Source organism: Hirundo rustica, chromosome 8 (genome assembly GCF_015227805.2).
Source record: "Hirundo rustica isolate bHirRus1 chromosome 8, bHirRus1.pri.v3, whole genome shotgun sequence".
NCBI classification, from domain to species: domain Eukaryota; kingdom Metazoa; phylum Chordata; class Aves; order Passeriformes; family Hirundinidae; genus Hirundo; species Hirundo rustica.
Window position 1 is genome coordinate 3,637,377 of NC_053457.1, and position 21,894 is coordinate 3,659,270.

Here is a 21,894-nt window from a genome sequence, read left to right on the forward strand (position 1 = left end):
TGTACCACTATGTAGGTCACGAGCTCCACATGCTTCAGTCAAGCCCTGGGCTCAGCCTAGCTGCCCGTTTTCACCCCTACCACAAGGCCTGGGGACATGAGACAAAGTTTAACCCAAGCTAGGATGGGCACAAGAAGCAGTTACATGATTTTTTTTCCCGCTTGCTAAACTCAGTTACACACAGAGCTCTTAAGACACAGGCAATCCATGCACTGCTGCATGGGAGTGTTTTCTCTCTGCTGTTCCCTGCAGTAAAGGGGGCATCACCGAGCTGCACGATTTCAGAAATAACAGAGTGCTTTAGAAAACATCCTGGTGCTTGCAGCACCAAGAAATGCAACCATCAGAGAAGACAGACATCAATCCAAACCTTCCTTCTCACCCATGTGCACCAGAAAGTATCCACTACTGCAGAAATTAATTAGAAACCCAAATAAACCAGAAATAAATATCTGAAGTATTAAATAGCGGATTTAATGTCTCCACCTTTAAAACTCTTTCTTCTTCTAAGTTCGAAATATTTTTTTTTTCCCAAGATGAGCATAAAAACTGCTCAGAGAGAACATCTGATTAGATGAAAAGCAGTAGCACTGTGGTTTTTAAAGGCACACAGGCCCATTTTCACACCTGCACTGATTTTGGGAAGATGCAATCTCCCTTTGCTGAAATCCCACATTACACGCTCAAGGATTCTTAACCAACTCCTCAGGAACCGAGAGTTCCAAGCGCAATGTCCTGTACTGCACACACATCAAGATCACCTTTAAAAGGATCTGACAGAGCCCAAGCAAGGACTTTTGGAACTCCAGCACCTCTCCCAGCCTGCCTTCGGCACCCAGGAGCTCCTGGAAGGCCTTTGGGTAATATCCATGCCCAAAAGTCTCTGGCCACACTGGACACCAAGACAGGAAGGCTCTCTCAGAGAAGGGCAGGAAAAAGCACAGAACACAGGCACCTCACCTGGATTCACTGCAATTCCTTCTCACTCACCAGCTCCTACCGCCCAGGTAAGCACCAGGAGCAACCCAGACCTCCATTTCCCATACCCCAACCAAATGCCCAAATCAGTGGGCTGCCCAACTCCCGGCTGCCTTTCCCTTTCAGCTGGACAGAGGCAGCCACCTGGAACTAACCAAGAATCTCTAACACCTGGTCCTCCCGCCATGCCTTGCTGAACACCTCACTTGGGCTGCACATTTTCTCTTTTTCACCTTAATATCACATAGTTGGAGAGCTAAATCCATGGCCATGTGTGTAAGGAATAAATAGGTTATTTCCCAGCTACCAGGAACGGGGAGCAGCAATTCCATCGGAGCCCCGCGAAAAGAAGCCCGCACAAAGCGATTTAAAAAATTCAACTTTCACTTCTGCAGCAACATAAGCCTTCAAGCAAAGCCATGGCACCGCACAGGCAGAAGTCTTCATTCATTATCTGTTCAAAATGTGCAGCTACAAAAACAACCCACTTCTTCCTATGATTTTTTTTATCATTAAAGAAACCATACCATCTTTTCCATAAATTTCATGGCAGAACTGCAGCCAGCTGCTCCTTTTAGAAACACGAGCCTAAGCCCAGTGTAATGGCCTGGTTTCTTACAACAAAATTCTCAGAATAAAAATTAAAAATAAGCAATCGCTTCCATTTGACACATCATTAAACAATCTAGAGCAAGAAAGTAGAGGTTCAGCATTCACCAGTTTTCTTGCTGGGAGTATATGACCAGTTAAAAAGATATGTTTGGGTCAAAATATCTCTCCCTACCAAGGGCACATCTGGGCAAAGATACCTCAAACACCAAACCCTTCAACTGTGAAGGCAAAACCTTTTGGTTTTGCCACTACCTAACTCCTTCTGTAACCCCAAAAGCCAACAACATCATCAAGTGCAAGCACCTAAAAATCCAGGCCTGAAAGTATTTTTATCACAAACATAATGCAGGAATAATGGACCAGAGCTGATGGGTTTTTAACTAAAAGCCAAGCAGCCACTGGCTAAAGTCCAGAACCTTTCAGGTTGTTTTAAAGCCACCAAAATTTTAGGCCAAGGCTCAGTGCAAAAGCAAGAGCTCTGTACTAGCTTCTGCTTTTATCAGCTTTGATCCTGCTCAAAAACTGGATTTATTTGGAGCACTTGCTCCGACCAGAATATAATTGCTCCAAAACCCAACGAACTTCCACCTAATCCTGTTGCAGAACAGAAACATCTCTCCACAGGGAGAAGTCCAGCTCTGAACACTACTGTCAATATTTATTTTTCCAACTTCTAAGCGAAGCTCTTGCCCCAAAATCTTTCCCACAGCACCAATCTTTCCCCACCACGAGCAGGACCCTGCCCACAGCAGAGCCCCTACCCACCATGAACCCTGCAGGGCATTCCAAGCTAAACATCTGCCTGATGTTGCTCCAGCACATCTGTTCCAAAGGCCACCAAAACTACACTCCGGGTTTTGCCTCATTAGCCGTAACTGCACACTAATTACTTATTCCAGAATAAGTATTCTGTACAGTCCTCATCGATGAGACCCGATGCGCTCTCGTTTGTGACACATCCTCGCGCACTTCACCGGGAAAAAATGGTGGGTTTTAGCTGTTTGCTTTTTTTAAGCAATTTGGAAGGAGCGATTGCCACCTCTTGTGATGGAGAGCCTTGCTGCATCCTAAGGTATACAGCTCTGCATTTAGCGGAGGGCTGGAAATCAGGGCAGAGGACACAGGCTTCGACTGAAGCAACCGGAGGAAAGCAACAGGCCTGCCATGATTATAATCGCAATTCTGGACGAGGTACTAAATTTTTAAAAAAATAGTAATAATAATTAAAAAAAAAAAAAAAAAAAAAGCGCTGCGGACGCAAATCACGGCGGGTCGGGCGCATTTGCTGCGTGAGCCCAAAATCAACAGAGCCGGAGATAAGCGGCTGCTCCGGAGCGGCCAGGGGCTCCGGGGCCGGGGGGAGGGGGGGCACGGCCCCTCGGCGGCTCGGGGGGGCGCCGCGGGCCGGCCGGCAAGGAGCGCTGGCGTTAATCCTGGAGCTCCCGTTAATCTGCCGGGCCCGGACAAAAGGCGGCCGAGGCGGCGGCAGGGGAGGGCGCGGCGGCCCGGGCGAGCCCCGGCGGCGGAGCGGCCCGGGGCAGCGCGTTAGGTAACGCCGCGCGGGTCTGATGCAATCGCGGGACGTGCGGGAGCAGGAGCGGGAGGAGGATACAGGTCAGGTCCAGGTCGAAGCCATCCTCCTGGTATCGCCTTTTGTTCCTGCTGACGATCTCTTTGATGATGGCGGTCATGTCTGGCAGCCGGGGGCCGCTCCGGGGCAGCGCGCAGGGCCCGGGTGGCGGCCGCGAGGCACCACCGGGCGGCCCCGGGCGCTGATGCTCCGGCGGCTCAGCCCCGGGCGGGCCCGGCTCCCGGCGGCGGCACCGGCTGCTGCTCCCTCCTCCTCCTCCTTCTCCTCCTCCTCCTCCGAGCGCGTCGGGAGCCGCGCCGAGCTCCTGCGGGCGGTGCCGCCGCCGCCGCCGTGTTTGGGGCGAGCGCGGCGGCGGCGGGGGGAGCAGCTCTGCGGCGCTCCGGGCCCCGGCAATGGTGACAGCGGCGCGGGGCGCGCCCCCGGCCCGGCCCCGCTCCGCTCCCCGCCCCGGGGGCCGGGCGGTCGCTCCCTCGGCTCTTCCCGGCGGCGGCTCCTCAGGGCGGCACGGCCGCGCTCATCCCCCGGCCCGCAGCGCTCGCCGGCGCGGGGCGCCCATCATGGCCGCGGCTTCCGAGAGGGACGGCGGGCGGTGCCGCCACGCCCACGCGACGCATCCGCCAACACACAAAGTAGTCCCTCCCACACCGCCACCGGAGAGGCGGAGAAGCGGCGCACCGGGGGGACCGGGGGACCGAATCGCACTGTGCGCGCCATCTGTAGCCCTCCGCCCGCCGGCTCCCCCTCGCCCCCCAGAGGGGGAGGGGGAGGTGGGGGGTGGGGGGGGCGAGCGGAGGGATACGGACGGTAAAGTGAGGCGGCGGCGGTGCTGCACTGGGTCACGTGGGCGCTGGCGGCGGCGCCTCCCCCGCGGGCGGAAGTGGCCGTCAGGGGCCGCCAGGGGCCCGGGCGGTGCTGGGGCCCTCGGAGCCCCCCGAGCCCCTCGGGGCACCCGGGACTGCCGCCCGCTAGCCTCTCCTCCTTCCTCAGCCCAGCTGGGCGGCAAGAAGGCCAGGGGAAGAACGGTGCGGCCCCGCGGGGAAGGGGAACGGGAGCATTAGCCCGGCGTCTTTAGGGGGCTCGTCGTCCTCCCCTCACGCTCCCCGGGGTCGGCGTGGAGCGGAGAAGCCGCGGTGAGCGAGCGCCTGTCGCCCCCTGCAGCCGCCGGGGCAGGGAGGGGAGGGGGGTTTGGGCCACCTGCTGCCCTCGGAATCGCAGAATCATTAAAGTTGGAAAAGCCCTCCGGGATCATCGAGTCCGAGCTGTGCCCGATTTTCACCTTGTGCCCAGCCCAGAGCACTGAGTGCCACCTCCAGGCCTTCCTTGGACACCTCCAGGGTCGAGGACTCCCTGGGCAGCCCCTGCCAATGCCTGGCCACCCTATCCAGGAAGAAATTCCTTCTGATGTCCTCGGAGTAGCCAAGTCGGGGAGAGGGACATGACAGTCCCCCCAGGTCAGGCCGTCTGGCCCAGCAGCCCGTGGTATGTCCATGGAGCTTTCTGTCCCACTCCATTCTCCTTCCCACAGTGATCACAATTATCCTGGCAGGGAGAAAGCCCTGTCTATAACTCCCGAAATCAATCTTTATAATTTCTTTTAAACGTTAGGGGATAGACCCCACTGTACAAGGCTCTTCACACTCTAAGAACTGTAACTTTTTGGGAATTAGCAGCGTTCTTGTTTTGCAGGAAAATGACCTTTAAGGGCTCAAAATAAAGTGGAACATCAGGTGGAGGGATTTCCCAGGCTGCTGCAGCCTCCAGCCTTTGCAAATGCTCTATTACATTATTCCTTTCAGAAACGTATCAAGTTGCATCTTGAGACATTTTGTCACCACTATTCCCACTGCGAAGCTGCTCTCAGAACCTTCTCCAGGTTTTTGGGCTAAATATATTGGGGATTGGTCTGCATCCATTTATCCTTGTGCCATCGCTGGCCTCAAAGAGCACTTTGTGCTCTCCCAGGCACAGAGGTTCCTCTCGGCCCCCTCGATTTCCACACTCCCCCTTTCTTCCAGCTGCAAACCCCAAACTGATAAAACTGTGGCTGCCCCAGCATCCCTGGAAGTGTTCAAGGCCAGACTGGAGCAACCTGGGATATTGTAGAAGGTGTCCCTGCCCATAGCACAGGGTGGAATGAGCTGGATTGAGGTTCCCAGCCATCCCAACTCATTCTGTGTCCGAGTTTTAACTCGTGTTCCCACCTTCTGGATGTCTGTTTAGGTGGGAAGCGTTCCCCATGATCCAAGGCATGCCAAGGGCTTGGGGAGAGAGCTGCCACAAACACCTTTTCCCCCCAGTATAACCCCGTGATTCTCAGTACATTTCTTTTCCAGACAGTCCATTTCACTGGAGCTCCGATGGAAAGCCCACGTGAACTCTGGGAAGGAAGTCGGTCACAATCCCGACCACAATCCCTCGATATTTGGATAAATTGGAGCCCCAAACAATCCACACCTTACGCATTGCCACGACCCTGAGCCACTTCTGAAAAATTGCACTTCCCCACATCATTTAAAAGTATTTTTGATGGGATTTTTTTCAGAGGTTGCCACAACAGCAGTGACAAAATGTTACTGCTGCTTTTGAGCTGCTTTTCCGTGTGTGTGTGTGTGTGTTTGCATTTCTCCTTAATTGCAGCAAAACAGATGTCACTTCTTTTTCAGGAGTGGGAAGAAAACCAGAAGGGTCCTAAATATTTTCCTCCAGGAATGAATGAACACAATGGTCCACATGAACTGAAAAGCAAAAACCTCTAGAAGATTAGAATCTTTTTTACCGTCAAAGCCTGCAGGAGCAGCATGAAAGGGAGGACTTGCCTGATCAAATTCAAGTCCCTCCTTCCGTGAAGAAATTCCTGCTGATGTTCCACCTGAACCTCCCCTGGCACAGCCCGAGGCCATTTCCTCTTACCCTGTCACTGGAAGACCTTGGCTCGAGAGCAGAAGGGCTGAAGAGAAATTTCCAAACTCTGGTTTAATTATGGCTGTTAGGGAGATCTTGTCATTTTCAGCTTTTTCCTGGACATTCTTCTTTCACTATGTATATGTTGTAAATATGTTAGGCATATATTATGTCTGTATATAATACACATATATTATGTACATGTTCGTTATGATTTATATCGGTTATGTATACATATGTATACATAACTTACATATCTATATAAAATATGTGTATATATGTGCACGTTTTATATATTATCTGTATATGATGGTATAGAATATATATCTATACATAATGATGTCTATAATGTATTATTTTATAGTTATGCTTATATGTATAATTTTATATTTCTCTTAACACGTTGCATATGTTATGTTCCATGAATTTTACGTGTCAGTGGGGATAGAGCGGAGTTCCCGTTGTGGTTACACGCTGTAACCGGCAGCCGTGGCCCGGGGGGTGCCGCTGAAGCGGCGCTGAGCGCTCCGTTCCGCTGACGCTCGTTCCGGCCGATCCCGGCTCATCCCAGCCCGGGGCTGCCCCGCATCGGGCGGGCGGAACCTTCGCGCTGGGCGCGCCGGCCGGAACCTTTGGGCGGGGCAGCGAGCGCCGCACGGACGGAGGAAGCGCCGGACGCGCCGCCGCCGCCGCCGCCGGGCCCTCGGTGCTGCCGCCGGCTTTTGCTCCGCTTCTTCCTTCTGTTCTTTCTCCGCCTCTCCTTCCTCCTCCTGCTGCTGCTCGTCCCGCCCCCTGTCCCGGAGTTCCGGAGAGGCGCCGCACGGTGAGTGACCCGGCGGGGCAGCGACAAAGCGGCCGCGCCGCGCCGCACCTGCCGGGCGGCGGGAAGGTCACGGGCGGCGCGGCCCGGCCCTGCCCGGGGCAGCCGTGACGGGGCTGTCCGGCACCGGGGGGGATCCCCGCGCTGGGGCCGGCCCTGCGGGGCTCCCCGGGCCCGGGCCAGGCCAGGGTTTCCCGGCAGTGCCTCAGTTTGCTCTCTGAGCGGAACAGAAACCAACGCCGCTGCCGCTTTTGGTTTCTCTTTTGCGCCTGTACGGGGAGAGCGGAGCCGCAGCGGGCCCGGAGTGAGGAGTCCTCGTCTCAGGGAAAAGAAACGCTGAGTTCGTATAGGTTTTAGCGTTTGTGTGTTATTAGGACTTCGCTCAGCGAGGTTATGCTTCAATTTCTCTCGTGTTCAAGCTTTTCCTTTCGGTTGGCGCTCAGGGTTGCATAAGAAGGATGTTTCTGCACGGGGGTTTTGGGGAGGTTTTTTTCCTTGTTTAGGAATAATTTGGCTATGGGTGCTGCAGGGTTGCCCTGGGGAGGGGGATCCAGGGACAATTTGGCTGTGGGTGCTGCAGGGTTGCCCTGGGGAGGGGGATCCAGGGACAATTTGGCTGTGGGTGCTGCAGGGTTGCCCTGGGGAGGGGGATCCAGGGATAATTTGGCTGTGGGTGCTGCAGGGTTGCCCTGGGGAGGGGGATCCAGGGACAATTTGGCTGTAGGTGCTGCAGGGTTGCCCTGGGGAGGGGGATCCAGGGACAATTTGGCTGTGGGTGCACTGGCATGGCCCTGGCTGCCAGCTTGGTTTGGAGAGTGGCCAGGGAATGTCAGGAGCTGCCAGAAGAATTGCTGCTGGTTTTGCCCTTGCAGCAGGAAAATGGGGCAGTGCCCAAGGAGTGATTGAGGATTCTCAATCAGATCCCCCCCACCAGCTGAGGAGGAGGTGGACCCTGATTTTACAAGCCATTTTTCAAATGTTTTAGCAAAGGTCTTTCCTCTGTGCCTTTTGTTCCCAAGATTGAAGGGGCTGTACTCCCTGGGCTTGGCTCATGCAGCAGTCAGGCTTTTCCCTGGATAGCTGTGTGCCACATCCAGCATTTTCAGGTTTCCAGGGATATTAATAACTCCCCATACATCCTGCCAGGTGCAGGCTCCAGCTCTTAACCTCATTTTAATCAAATGTGAGTTGCTGATGGCTTCTTAATGTGGCAGCCGGGTGCCTTTCCTGTAAACTTCCTCTTAGGGAAAAGACCTCTCTGGTTAAATAATGGAGTTCCCGGCTCCAGGATTCAGCATTCAGGGGCAATAGCAGTCCCAAAATGTCAGTCTACATGGGAATGTCAACTTTGTGCCCACTGTGAGCACAGAATCCCAGGGTTTGGGTTGGAAGGCATCTTAGATTTGCCCCCACTGCCAGGGCAGGGACACCTTCCACTATCCTGGCTTGCTGCAGCCTGGCCTTGGACACTTCCAGGGATCCAGAGACAGCCACAGCTTCTCTGGGCACCCTGTGCCAGGGCCTCAGCACCCTCCCAGAGAAGGATTTCTTCCCAATATCCCATCTAACCCTGCCCTTTAGCAGTGGGAAGCCATTTCCCCTCATCCTATCACTCCATGAACTTGTCCAAAGTCCCTATGAAAGATCTTTTATCAAAGAGCATTTAAACACAAGGCAGGTGTTTTTTCAGCTGGTTTTCCTTTCTGTCCCTCTGTGCTTTCCTTCTCCCCCTCAGGGCTGGGAAGGAGGATGGTCCATGCCGAGGCGTTCTCGCGGCCCCTGAGCCGGAATGAGGTGGTGGGGTTGATCTTCCGTCTGACCATCTTTGGGGCCGTGACCTATTTCACCATCAAATGGATGGTGGATGCCATCGACCCTACCAGGAAGCAGAAAGTGGAAGCTCAGAAGCAGGTAGGATCCCATTCTGCAGTGTTCCCCTGGGATATTGAGGAATGTGCTGGTGGGAAGTATTTTAGTCAGTCTCAGGGTTTAGGCTGTTGGTCTTTTCAGGGCTCGTGTTTCATAGCAAATGGCAGTTTTATAACAAATTCCAATTTCCAGCTTGAAGTGGTGGCAAAACTGTTGGTCTGGAGGCTGCTGTTGGCTCTGATTTCCAGCAAGTCTCTGCGCCTGGTGCCTTCTCTGCTTCTGACAACTTTGCTGAACAGCAGCAGCCTTAAATCATCAGTCCCTTGGTTGCCTTTGAAAACCTGGAGCAGAGATAACTTAATTCTTAACTTAGAAGAGAACTTGAAAACTCTGCATTGCTGGCAACTTAGTGGCAGAGACCTCCACCAGCAGTCAAAATCCCTTGGAAAGGGGTGGGAAAAAAATGAAAAGCCTTGTTCCTTACCTTGAACCGGAACGATTTGTACTCTGGAAATGCTTTAAGGGCCCTTCAGAACCAAAAGTTAAAGGTTTGCTGTGGAAATGTGGCAGCTTTTTTCTGTTTGGTTTCTGACTGACAAGAATTTCACAGATTTTGAGCAACCTAAATCTGTGTTGGTTGGGTTTTTTTCTGTAATGAGCTTCGTAGTTGAAAACCAGCTTTCTCACTGGGTACTGTGCCAGCTGTTATCTAAGAAGCTGCACTGTCCCAAGACCTTGTTGGGCTTTATTGCAGGTTTGAGTAGAGAGAGAAACTGAAACGTGCAAATGTGTTGACACAATGAGTTTTCCATGTAAATTAGGAAAAACCCACTGAACATGTATTAGAAATTGACTGGCTTCTGGGAATTTACAAATTCATTAATCTCTCCTTGATTCATGTGAAAATACATACATTTCTCTGAGTGCTGTGGAGGCTTGGAGGGGCACACTCTGTGTTTTTAGGTTTATTTTGGTTATTTCTTAGGTCATAACAGAGGAGTTGTGGGTTTGGGTCTGTGAGGGCCCAGCATTTGTTTGATGGGAACTGAGACATCTGACTTGGTTTCACTCAAGTGACAGCAAAGTCATTGGGAAACATCAGAACCTGCTTAAAACAAAGTTTCACCTCTTAGAGAGAAGCCTTTCAAACCACAAACAGCAGTTCTTTAAAAAAAGCTGATTTTTGAGTGAAGCATTCCATTTCTTTCCCTTTATTTTCCTGGTGTTTGGTTTCCCCCAGGCTGAAAAGCTGATGAAGCAGATAGGAGTGAAGAATGTCAAGCTGACCGAGTATGAGATGAGCATTGCTGCCCACCTGGTGGACCCACTCAGCATGCATGTAAGCAGCTTCCCTGCTCCTCAGACCTGCAGAATTCCCCTTTGTCTCTGGATTACATTATTTGCACCTCTGTGGAAATACACAGGAAATATTCCTGTGATCTAAAACTCCAACTGCATCATTGAGAGCAGAGGGTTTTAATCCCTTCTCTTTTTTATTTTCAAGGCAGTCCTTTGAAGCTGCTGGGTGCTTTTCCTTGGCACGACTGACGCTGATCATTCCCAACACTGTTTTTCCCTTGCAGGTCACCTGGAGTGATATTGCAGGCTTAGATGATGTCATCACAGATTTGAAAGACACTGTCATTTTGCCCATCAAGAAGAAATATTTGTTTGAGAATTCCAGGCTCTTACAGCCCCCAAAAGGTAGGAGGGGAATGTGATGGATTTGTACCTTGGTTTTTCAAATTTCAAAGGTGCAGTTTCTCAGAAAGGGAAGAGGAAGTGGGCTGTTAGGTGAAAGTGCAAACATTAGGACTGATGCCAGGGAAAACCCTCCGATTTTCCCTCTTCTCCTGCTTTGGTGAAGAAGTTTTGTCTCAACGATGAAGCAATAGCTGGATTTTGGTTATGATGGTTCATTTTTGTGCACTAATCACAGGGACCTTAAAGCCCGTTCAATCCAATGGTCAGGGACACCTTCCACTGTCCCAGGCTGCTCCAAGCCCCAGTGTCCAGCCTGGCCTTGGACACTGCCAGGGATCCAGGGGCAGCCACAGCTGCTCTGGGCACCCTGTGCCAGGGCCTGCCCACCCTCCCAGGGAGCAGTTCCCTCCCAATGTCCCATCCAAACCTCTTCTCTGTCAGCATGAAATCATTTCCCCTCTTCCTGTCACTCCAGGCCATTATAATCCATGTATTCTGCATTTTTAACTGCCTTAAGTTGTCATTTTTATTGTCTCTACACACCACGTTGTCCTTTGGCAGAGCTGAGCTCTAACTCTGCTCTACAGTTTTAACACTCCTAGAAATTCCCATCATTCAGCAAGACAAACATCCCATTTTTCCTCTGGAGATCCCTTGATTCTCTCTGGAGTTGGGTTACACAGTGTTAAGGCAGGTGGCAAATTCATTTTCCACAGTAAAACAGAAGTTGGGCTCTACTGAAGTCCCTACAGCCATATTTGTTGTATGTTACTGAGGGGAAAAAAAAAGGAAAAAAAAGCAGAATTTAAACCTAAAATGTTGGACAAAACCCCCAAGTTTACTGCTTTGTTCCCTGGAATATTGATTTCTGGAGCTCTTAATTACTGTCTGCATCTGTGACCACCTCAGCCCTGTATCCCACAGGATGGAAAATGCAGCGCTTTGGGAGCCACTTTAGTTTTTCCAGGCTATGTTCTGTGTAAGTCACAAACTGAAGCTGTCTGGAAAATTACATGAATGCCATGATCTAATAAGCTGAAGGGATTTTTTTTTTCATTTATTTATCTTTTTAAATCAGACTTTCCAGCTCGGGCTGCTTCCCAGTTTTGTGAGTGCCTTGTGCTGGGTGTTAATAGGAAGTCACTGCTCCAGAGTAATGGTGTTTGTGAGACATCAAGTCCATCATTTTCTCACATAAACAGAGAACAAACCTTAATAATTCCCTGTGCTTTGGGCTCTTTTGACTGAATGTTGCTCTTGAAATTGTTTTCTTTAGAACTGTGTTAGACAAACACTCCTGTGAATTCTTCCACTGTGACAAGTTTAAAAATAATACAAGATGTCATGTTTAATTGTGGGTAATTTGTTTAAAATGTCTGTGGGTCTGTTGTGTGATGGATTTTTCCTTTCCTCGCTCCTCTGTGCTAAGTTTTGTTAGCAGGACTGAAACAGGTGCTGACAGGACATAAATAGGGGCTAATTTTGTCTAACCTTTATAGTCCTGGGAATAAAATGGAATCATGGAGTGGTCTGGGTTGGAAGGGACCTTAAAGATGATGTTCCACCCCCTGCCATGGGCAGGGACCATAAACCAGTCATCTTTCAAATGTCTCCTCTGAGCTTCGCCATTCCTGGCTTTGGCTATTCTGAGCTGTAATTTAATAGCGATTATCTTAAAACCTCTTGTTTGATGCAACAGTGTTCCTTGGTTTGGTTTCTTACCTTTTAAGACCTGGATCAAACTTGAGCCTGGACACTCCCAGGGCTGTCCTAGCAGAGCATTAACACTGTGAATTTTCCAGGAGTCCTTCTCTATGGCCCCCCTGGATGTGGGAAAACCCTGATTGCCAAAGCTACGGCCAAGGAAGCCGGGTGTAGGTTCATCAACCTCCAGCCCTCCACGCTGACGGATAAATGGTATGGAGAATCCCAAAAACTGGCTGCTGCTGTCTTCTCCCTGGCCATAAAGCTCCAGCCATCCATCATTTTTATTGATGAAATAGGTAAAAATCTCTTCTTTTTTTTTTTATCAGGAGCTATAACAGAGTGACATTGAACTGCAGGTTCAGTGATGTATGGACCTGCTGTCATCTTTTCTTTAAAAAGAGTGAAGGCTCAATAAGAGAAGTAGAATTGTAAAGGAATGGTGGGACATTCAGAAAAACAATGTGTTTTTTTTCCTGGTGGTAGTGGAGGAATTCACAAGTAAAACAAGTTTCTGCTTACTTTTGGTTCATGAGGAAACCCAGAAAAAAATACACTTCAGGGCTTCTGCTGTCAGGGCACATACTGGGAAGTAAAATACGGTTTTAGGAGAGCTCTGGAATAGTGGTTTCATAAGGCTGAATAACAGGAGGGGAGGCTGCTTTCCATGAGGTCAGGAGGGTGAACATTTGGAGCACGAGGTGTGGGGCAATCTCCTGTGATGGGTGCTTGTGTAGTGTCTTTTGAAAGGGGGGCTTAGGAATGGGGGAGAGTCCACTTTGCTGCTTTCACCTTTAGCAGCGCTTGTCGTTTGCTGACACTGGTGGTTACAAATGCATTTATGAGCTAAGAGAACAGCCCAGGTGTGAGGAATTGGATTGGCAGTGGCTGCTTCCCTCCTTTGGCACAGATTCCTTCCTGCGGAACCGATCGAGCACCGACCACGAGGCCACAGCCATGATGAAAGCGCAGTTCATGAGTCTGTGGGACGGGCTGGACACCGACTACAACTGCCAGGTGAGTCCTCAGGGTGCTGGGAGAAGGGATGGCGTTGCCTCAGCTGGGATAATGTGCCTGGACCTGCTTGGGAACAGGGACAGAGCGCGTGGAGCCGGGATTGCCAAAGGGCTCTTTACTTGTCAGTGATTCCCAGCACTTCATGGGAATGAGGGGAGCTGTATCCACAGATCATTCTTCCTGAGAAGATTGGCTTGGTGCTTATTTTGGTTTTCATCAAGAGCTGGCGTTTTCAGATGAGATGGGATGGGCTTTAAGGTCCCTCCCATCCCAAACCATTCTGGGATTTTAAATGATTTGAATGTAGCAGAAAGCCTGCATGTTATGGTTCTGAACTGTCACTTGGGATGATCTTCTTAAAGCCCTTAAATAGGATCTTTATTCTGTAAGTTGAAAATTTTCAGCCTTTTAATGTGTATTTTTCCGTAAATGGCTTATCCTCCTCTCCCGAGCTTGTGCTAAAGATGTTTTTCAGCTGATTTTTCCCCAAATGAGTAAAAAGCAGTGGTATATGTGTACTGAGGAGGGTGAAAGCTTCCCATTAGTAAAAAGCCAGTGGTATGAGCCCTTCACTGGAAACTGATAGCATCTTCCAAGAACAGTGTATTACCTTTTCTTCCCAATACACTGACAATTCCTTGGAGCAAAGGAAATTATTCATTCCCTGCAGTGAGACAGTTTGGAGTCTCTTGAGTTGAGCAGCGTTTGCCTTTTGTAATAAAAACAAGGATCCCAAATGCTTGGAGGAAATTGTAAGGAAGTGTTGAGGTGGGTGCGTTGATTCCACCTGGAAGCCACGCTCAGCTGTGGGCTAAACCTGCTGGGGATGGATCTGGAGTGTGGCAGGAACTCGGGGCAGGTGCAGAATGTGCCTTTTGGCTAAAAATAAGGCCCAGAACAGCGTGGCTCATCCCCGAGCCAGCAATCCCGGTGCCTCTAGGTGGCAGGGTGGCTCTGCCGGGCCACCAGCCGCGCTGGCCCGCCTTCCTGGAGCTGCTGGGCCTGGCCCAAAGGCAGGAGCAGGGCAGGAAACCCCCTGGAGCCCAGATTAATCACCCTGCCGTTTTTCACTCTCCTGGCTGGGTGTTTACCATGTACACAGCTTAGAGTAAGAAATGGGGAAACAAAGCTGCTGTGAATGGGGAGTAAATTTGTTCTGGATTTAAGAGCTGGAGTGCTCCAGGGAAGTAAACAGCGTCCTGGTGTTGGGCTTGGCTTGGACACCTTTAACCCACTGCTGACCTGTAGGTCATGGAGTGCTTTTTTGAATGTTTAAAGAAATGAAGACACCATTTGGGTGCATGTGAAAGCTGCCAGGTGAACCCACTGCCATGGTGGTCTCCTGGAAGGTGTCCCTGCCCGTGGAGGGCTTGCAACAAGGTGACCTTTTCCAACCCAAACCTTCCGTGATTCTTTTTTCAGCGCAGCCCAGAACCACCACACTTCTAAATATCTGCCTGAAACATCTCCTTTCGATTTCCACCAGGAGCTAAAAGTGACATCACAAGCAGAAGTTTTAAGTTCCTTCTTAGGGTTTGAATTTTCAAGTTGGGCTCGTGTAGAAATCTCGCCCCAGGGAGGTGTTTGTGGCACCAGGGCTCTCTCCAGCTCCCTTGCTGAGATCACTGCCAGGAAACTTTTATGTAACTTCTTTAAATGTCGATGCTGATGATAAAGTGGGGGAGATCCCGTGGCCGGTGCTGACGTTCCCAGGCTGTGGATGTTTCCCAGCGCTGGTCTCAGTGGCGGCTGTTGGTGTCACGCAGGTGATTGTGATGGGAGCCACCAACCGGCCCCAGGACCTGGACTCTGCCATCATGAGGAGGATGCCCACCCGCTTCCACATCAACCAGCCCGTAAGTCCTGCCTGCCCTGCCCCCCCCAGCCAGGAAATCCACAGCTCTGGGGGTTGTCCTCCAGGAGTGCTGCATTCTGATGAGCTGGATTTAGGGTTTTTAGAAGCACGTCCATAACTTGGCTTTTTAAGGTGAAGTTTTGGTCTCTTGGGTCTTTTATCTGGAACAACACCATGAGAATCAACACCATGAGCTTCCCATCCCTGCTCTTCTCTGGGAATGGAGATGTTTGGATGCTGCATGCTGGGAAGGGATGGTCTGTAGCCGTGTTCTGCTCAGGCCTTTCCACAGCAGACAGTGTGGAAAGCCTGGTTTGTTCTGCCTGTGATGGGCTTCGAATGAGGCGGTCTTTAAGGACCCAAAGCATTCCATGATTCTATGATTTATGCCCCAGTTATGAAGTTCTTTATCAGTTAAGCAGCTGTCACAAGGTTGTCCTTACTCCAAAGGCTGCTCTTGCCATCCTTTTCCAGGTATTTCAGTCACCTTTAAATGCCTGGTGATGTCACCCGATACTTTTGTGCCGGTGTTATCAGGAGTTCAGTCATGGCTGTGGGAATTCCCTTCTGGCTACAGAAATCATTATCCATTTTTGCTGAAACTCAGACACCAAACTGGAGGAGTAAAATTCTTATTGATTGTGCAAGAGAGGAGTTGTTGTTCCCAGGCCTGTGTTGTTGGAACTGACTTTCACTCCATGGGAGTGGATCCCTTTGGAAACAGCATTTATAACCTGGGAACTGCGGGGCTTCCATCCCTGTTCCACACGCCTTCATCAACTCCAACTGTTCCTTGAGTTAGCAAGGGACAAGGTTGTGGATTTGAGTACTTTGTTGTGTCATTCTATCAAGCCCCATCATTAGAAGGATGAATTATGTGCCCTGGGATATTACAGGGAATGGCTCCCTTTCCCAGGATCAGAATTACCACAGGAGGCGTCATTTAGGGAGCAGATTTTCCTTACCCCACTACAGCCCTGCCATGAGTTTCTGCTTCTCCCTTGCTTTGTGATCAACCCAGATTGGCCCTGACTCTTACTGAAGGTGGAATAATTGGTGTGCTGTGGATTGGGAACAGGAACGGGCAGGAGTGAAAGGCTTGCAGATTTTACAGCTGAGTTAGAGATGAAAAGGCCCCAAATTACTCATCAGAAATTACCTGCAAAGCAGAGAGAAGTGGCAGAAGTGGGTTTTGGGACAGAGTAGCAACTGTACAGCTGCCAGATTATCTGTGAGGGAATTTTTCCCCTTTTTAAAGCTGTAAGTGAGGTTTGGCAGGCACAAAACCCAGTCTTTGTTGCCTGTGTTTGACCTTCCTAGGAAGGATCTGCTCAGGACTCAGCTGATTCTTGAGTAACCTCCTCACACACCGTGTGTGATTTATCTGGTTTAGAATTCCCCAGGCTCACCTGTGGAGCTTCTTTTGCCATCAGAGAGGTTTCCTCAGTGTGTGTCACCTGTCCTGGGCGAGGGAACTGAAGGGACTGAAAGCCCTGGGACGGCACAAGTGTTTATTTTTGTCCTCTGGTAACTTCAGTCTCTTCTGTTTCAGGCTCTGAAGCAAAGAGAGGCGATCTTGAAGCTGATTTTGAAGAATGAAAATGTGAGTAGCCTCCTGTTGGTGGCTCATGGCTGCATTACTGCCACCAGTGCAGCTCTGGCCTTGCAGAGCGTGTGGTTTATAATTGCCTGCCTTGCAGTGGGGCTGAGATGATCTGCCAGGGCATTTCCGGTGAGAACTTGGGGATCTTTTGTGGGTTTAGGTGTGGCCTGACATTAAAGGCCTGCAGGTGGCTCCTTTGTGAGCAGGAGCCTCGGCTTGTGTGGTGAATCACCCCCTCTGAGCAGAATGACTCCACTTCTCTGGCTCCATTTGCTTGTTCTGTTACAGGAGAAGAGATCTCTCTCTCTAAAAAAGGTGAAGGTGAATCATGTTTAGATCAGGGAAGGAAATTTCAAGCCCTCAATGAAGCAGGGAGAAGATGCTGACTCCTTAGCTCTTTCTTAGCTCAAGTCAAGCAAGGAGGAATGACTCTTTTGACGGCAGTGCTTTTGATCCACAATTCAAATTTCCTTCAGAGGAGAGGGGAGGGATGAGGTGTGAGCACACCTGGAAGTGTCTGTGGCAGGAGAGGGGATCCCTGTCATCAGAGCTTCCTCCTAAGTTTAGTCAGCAGCACAAATTGCCTTCAAGCTAATGTTGCAAAGTGTCTCCAGGCTGAGCTCCAGCCTCATAAATATCTTTTATTAGTAAAGGCAACTTACATTTTTTGAAGAGGCCTAAAAATGGCAGCTCACTGGCATCTGGCAGGGAGCCACACGGATAAGATTTTCAGGGAGATAAAAAACCCAAGCCTGTATCGATTATCCCATAGGAGGAGGAATTGGATCTCTCAAGGCCAGACTTCACATGGCAAGGGGAGTCCTGCCCTCCCTTTTCCTTTCCTGGCTTAAACCATGGAATAGTTTCCCTCTTGAAAGAAGTCATCCCAGAATCTCAGCCTTTTATTAGATTGCCTTGGCTTTAACTTTTTGAAAAGGAAATACTGATGGACATGATGGGAAAGGAACCAGAAATTCCATGAAAAGATGGAATAAACCTGAGGTCTTGACTGGCAAGAGTTCAGCCTGACCCAGTGCACCGAGTTGGATGTGTTATTTTGCCTCTAAATCCCCCGTTTTGGGGCTGTGTAAAGCAGGAACAGGAATCCAGACGAGTTCTGAGAAACTTAATGTGGGCACCTGGGAAAAGGGGTCACTTTTCCTGGGATCCAGGTTTTGCCAGGCTGATCCGTGCAGGGGCGTGGTTAGCACAGGGTATACCAATGGGATGGTTTTGAACCAATGGCAGAGTTTGATGGGCTGAAACATCGGTTTCCTGTAGCAGTGTGAACCACTTGGAGGTTCAGAGAGTAAGGGAATAATTCAACTCCCCCAAAAAACGCCAAATGATCTGAGTGGGTAAAAACTCTTGGAGGTGACAGTCGCTTGTCGTGGTGAGCAAAGCCAGTGGCTCTGGAGTGTCCGTGGCCTGACCTGGAGTTCCCCACAGGTGGACAGCCACGTGGATCTGCTGCAGGTGGCCAAGGAGACCGACGGCTTCTCGGGCAGCGACCTGAAGGAGATGTGCCGGGACGCGGCGCTGCTCTGTGTGCGGGAGTACGTCAACAACGCCTGCGAGGAGGACGTGTACGTGGGGCCCTCTGCTCACCCACAGCTATTCCTTGTGTTCCCTCACTGCACCTGGCGTTGGGGAGAGGGTCACACAGAGCAGGAGAATCCTGTTTTCGTGCCCAATTGCCACAATACAGGAAAGCCCCCACAACTCAGTTACTGTTATTCCTTTTGGCTCCGAAAAGAAGCGCAGCACCTTGGTTGTTGCAAGGTGCCCAAGCTGGAGGTGGCCTGAGCCACCAAGTCCTGCTGCTGCACTGTTAGTGCCAGACTTCAGTGCTGCTGACATGGTGCTGGGACGATCCTCTGGTATTTGTCACACCTGCAGCAGTCCTGGGTGCATTGAGGGGCTGGAGCGTGTCCAGGGCAGGGAACGGAGCTGGGGAAGGGGCTGGAGCCCCAGGAGCGGCTGAGGGAGCTGGGAAAGGGGCTCAGCCTGGAGAAAAGGAGGCTCAGGGGGAACCTTGTGGCTCTGCACAACTCCCTGACAGGAGGGGACAGCCAGGGGGGGTCGGGCTCTGCTGCCAGGGAACAGGGACAGGACAAGGGGAAACGGCCTCAGGCTGTGCCAGGGGAGGCTCAGGTTGGACATGGGCAGGAATTTCTCCATGGAAAGGGTGCTCAGGCCTTGGCAGTGGCTGCCCAGGGAGGTTTGCAGTGCCCATGGCTGGAGCTGTCCGAGGAAGGGCTGGAGGTGGCACTGAGTGCTCTGGGCTGGGGACAAGGTGGGCATCGGGCACAGCTGGGACTCCATGGGCTGGGAGGGATTTGCAGCCTCAGAGATCAGAGATTCTGTGATTCCAGAGGGATGCTGGATCCATGTCGGAGCTGCTGTTTGCAGGGATGGCTGCTGACTGTTGGCACAGCTGGCACACAGCCCCTGGACCCTCACCTGGCTGTTCCTCTCTCTCCCCCAGCCACGATGAAGATGAGATCCGGCCCGTGCAGCAGCAGGATCTCCACAGAGCCATCGAGAAGATGAGGAAATCCAAGGATGTCTCCATGCAGAACCTGGCCATGGACATCGTGTTTGATTAAGACAAAAGAGTGTGTTTGCAGTTCCTGATGTGATTTAGTTTGACTTCTGTAATCAGTTAGCAAAACCAATGTCAGGGTGGGAGCAGGGGTGGCAAAGGGAGTTCTCTTCCTGGAATCGTTTTTATACAACAACAACCTCTAAGTTATTTCAATTCCAACTGAAAGTGGAAGCACAGATCATGAGTGGAACAGTTCAGCCCAGACCAAGAGCAAGTGCCTGTGTGTTGTCCCTGGGGATCCCTTGGAGCCCTCCAGTAGGAGTGGGTGGTCCCAGGGCCAGGGGGCAGGACCTGGCATGGGCTGTGTGTGTACAGATGGGTGTGTGAGTGCAGGACCTGTACATAGCCACACTTTTTTTTATACATAGACATAATCTATAGATAACTTGAGTATGGAAAATCTTTTCTACTTCCTGAAGCAAACCAAATCAGAAGCTGCATAAGGGAAAGATTCCTCGATACTCAGTTCACTTCTACCTTTTAGCTGCAAAAGCCAGGATAGAAACTGCTCCTAGAACAAAGCAACTTTTGAAATGCTACTGATTTTTCTTCCACATGACCACTTGAAATCTGGTGCCATTTAGTCAAGATAGTAAACTACTCTGTAAGAATGTTTGAATACTTTTAATTTTTTTTATGAATTCTGCTTTTGAAGGCTTTTTAAATGAAAGCTGATTTTATTTTTGGTTTTCCCTCGCTGTGAGCAGTTAGAGTAGAATGCCACTTGCTGTTTCCTAAAGCCCCACGTCCTCTGAGCTCTCTGAAGCCTGAGCTTTCCGAGCTCCTGTGCACTGTCCCAAGGACTTGCTTCTCCCTCAGCTCTGCAAGCTCCCCCTGTGGCGCCGTCCCCTGAAGTGTCACTGCCCTGAGGCACAGGGGGGACATTGTGTGATGTTTGACTCTGTCCCATGCTCAGATCTGTGAATTTAAAGAGGAGGAAATGGGTTTTGGACTTATTGATGTGGTTTAGCAACGTGTTGTCCTTGCTGGTACCAGTTCTGGTGAATTCTTGTAATGTTGTGATAAAGGCCAAGGGTTACAAATGTGAGTGGCAAAAATGTTTGGGTGGTTTTTTTTGGTGAAGTTATTGTCAGAGATAGTCAAGAACTTGAAGTTTTTTCATGTAATGCTATGACTTGTGCAGTAATTGACCCCAAATCTGTAAAGGGAATTAATTGTTCAAAGCCCAGGGATGGGACGCTGTGTCACAGCTCTGCTGCCTGTGAAGGGAGGGGAACATTGGAGGCGCAGAATGATGTAAAACCAAATGCACTGCAAAGGAAAATAAAGTGAAATAAGGAGGGCTGGAGCCCTGCCACGACACAGTGTCAGGGGCTGGTGACAGTGTCCCTCAAGCTCAGCCTGCTCCCTGCTGTCCTGCCCTCTGGAATGCTGGCTGGGTGATGCAGCAGGGCTGAGTTTGTCCCAATTTAATCTTGAAATCAAATGGGAGAGGGGGGAGAAAAATAACGGAATATTGTTTAGACTTCTCTGAATCACAAAGCACTGGGAGATGAACAGTGGTCTAACACAAGGGTGCAGGAATTGAGGCACAACAGAACTGCTGGGCTATGGAAATGGAAAAAGTCCGGGATTTGGGATTTCATCCCGCAAGTCCCTTCAGTGCCGGGGCTGAGTGCCCAGTGCTGCCTCTGGGTGAGTCTGGGATCCAGGAATGAGTTCAGAGGAGGCCCCAGGATGATCAGAGGGAGGAAAGGCTGGGAGAGCTGGCATTGTTCAGCCTGGAGAGGAGAAGCTTTGGGGTGACCCAACTGTGGCCTTCCAGTGCCTGAAAGAGCTACAGGAAACATGGAGAGAGACTTGGGACAAGGGTTGGAGTGCCAGGACACAGGGAATGGCTTCCCACTGCCAGAGGGCAGGGCTGGATGGGATATTGGGAAGGAATTGTTCCCTGGGAGGGTGGGCAGGCCCTGGCACAGGGTGCCCAGAGCAGCTGTGGCTGCCCCTGGATCCCTGGCAGTGTCCAAGGCCAGGTTGGACTTTGGGGCTTGGAGCAGCCTGGGACAGTGGAAGGTGTCCCTGCCCATGGCAGGGGTGGCACTGGATGGGCTTGAAGATCCCTTTCCAAACCATTCTGGGATTCCATGAGTAACTTAAACCTGCCATTAGTGCTACTTCCTGGGATCTCTGGGACGGCTGGAATGGCGCCTGTGCCGGGGGAGTTCTCCGTGTGCTCAGGGTCTGCTCTCACCCTGCTGCGCCCCCCGCCCGGCTCAGGGGCTGTTCCACCTGGGAAAAGCCAGCCTGGGAAGCTCCTCCTGCACCTTCTGCCTTGTTCCAGGCCGCTTCCTGCTCGGTAAAACCCCAGCAGGCAGGTCTTAATTGGCTTTAATTGAGTGTGAAGTGTGTCGTCAGAGGGGGTTTAATGTCACGGGAGCAGCGAGGAGCCCGGGGACAGCCCCTGGTCACTGCCTGAGCTCTGATCTCCTGCCTGTGTCCCCAAAACGCCGGCACTGGGCAGTGCTGCCCGGAGCTGCCTTTCCCTGCTGCCCAGAGCTCAAGGAGTTATTTCTGATTGCTCCTGGGGGCATTTTCTGCAGCTGGAGTGCAATTCCCACTTCTCCAGGAACTCTCCCGTACTTGTCTACTCTTGCTGCTGCTGTGCGAGTCC

At 51.0% G+C, this 21,894-nt stretch overlaps 2 protein-coding genes across 3 annotated transcripts in view; one reads left to right on the top strand and one right to left on the bottom strand.

Annotated features, from left to right (window-relative positions):
• The window catches only part of PTEN (phosphatase and tensin homolog), a 48,780-nt gene extending 45,431 nt beyond the window's left edge, over positions 1-3,349 (bottom strand). The window contains exon 1 of the mRNA XM_040070939.1: positions 3,203-3,349. Coding sequence (XP_039926873.1) covers positions 3,203-3,281 — 79 coding nt within the window. The 5' untranslated portion in view covers positions 3,282-3,349. The remainder of the gene's footprint in view (positions 1-3,202) is intronic.
• Positions 3,350-6,748: 3,399 nt separating this feature from the next.
• On the top strand, positions 6,749-20,583 carry ATAD1 (ATPase family AAA domain containing 1). Of its 2 annotated transcripts, none has more exons than XM_040071878.1 (10): positions 6,749-6,905; positions 8,638-8,813; positions 10,012-10,110; positions 10,355-10,475; positions 12,278-12,478; positions 13,090-13,196; positions 14,963-15,052; positions 16,604-16,654; positions 18,104-18,240; positions 19,143-20,583. In XM_040071878.1, the coding sequence occupies exons 2-10, from the start codon at positions 8,652-8,654 to the stop codon at positions 19,261-19,263; spliced, it is 1,089 nt and encodes a 362-aa protein (XP_039927812.1). In that variant the 5' UTR covers positions 6,749-6,905; positions 8,638-8,651; the 3' UTR covers positions 19,264-20,583. The 2 variants fall into 2 exon arrangements, with proteins under 2 accessions (XP_039927812.1, XP_039927813.1); XM_040071879.2 differs by lacking the exon at positions 6,749-6,905 and adding an exon at positions 7,060-7,242.
• Positions 20,584-21,894: the final 1,311 nt, after the last annotated feature.

Coding starts and splice junctions, on each gene's coding strand:
- ATAD1 (XM_040071878.1), top strand. CDS start 8,652: ATGGTCCATGCCGAGGCGTTCTCGCGGCCCCTGAGCCGGAATGAGGTG. Junction 12,479..13,089: donor CATTTTTATTGATGAAATAG/GTAAAAATCTCT, acceptor CCTTTGGCACAG/ATTCCTTCCTGCGGAACCGA. Junction 16,655..18,103: donor TGATTTTGAAGAATGAAAAT/GTGAGTAGCCTC, acceptor AGTTCCCCACAG/GTGGACAGCCACGTGGATCT.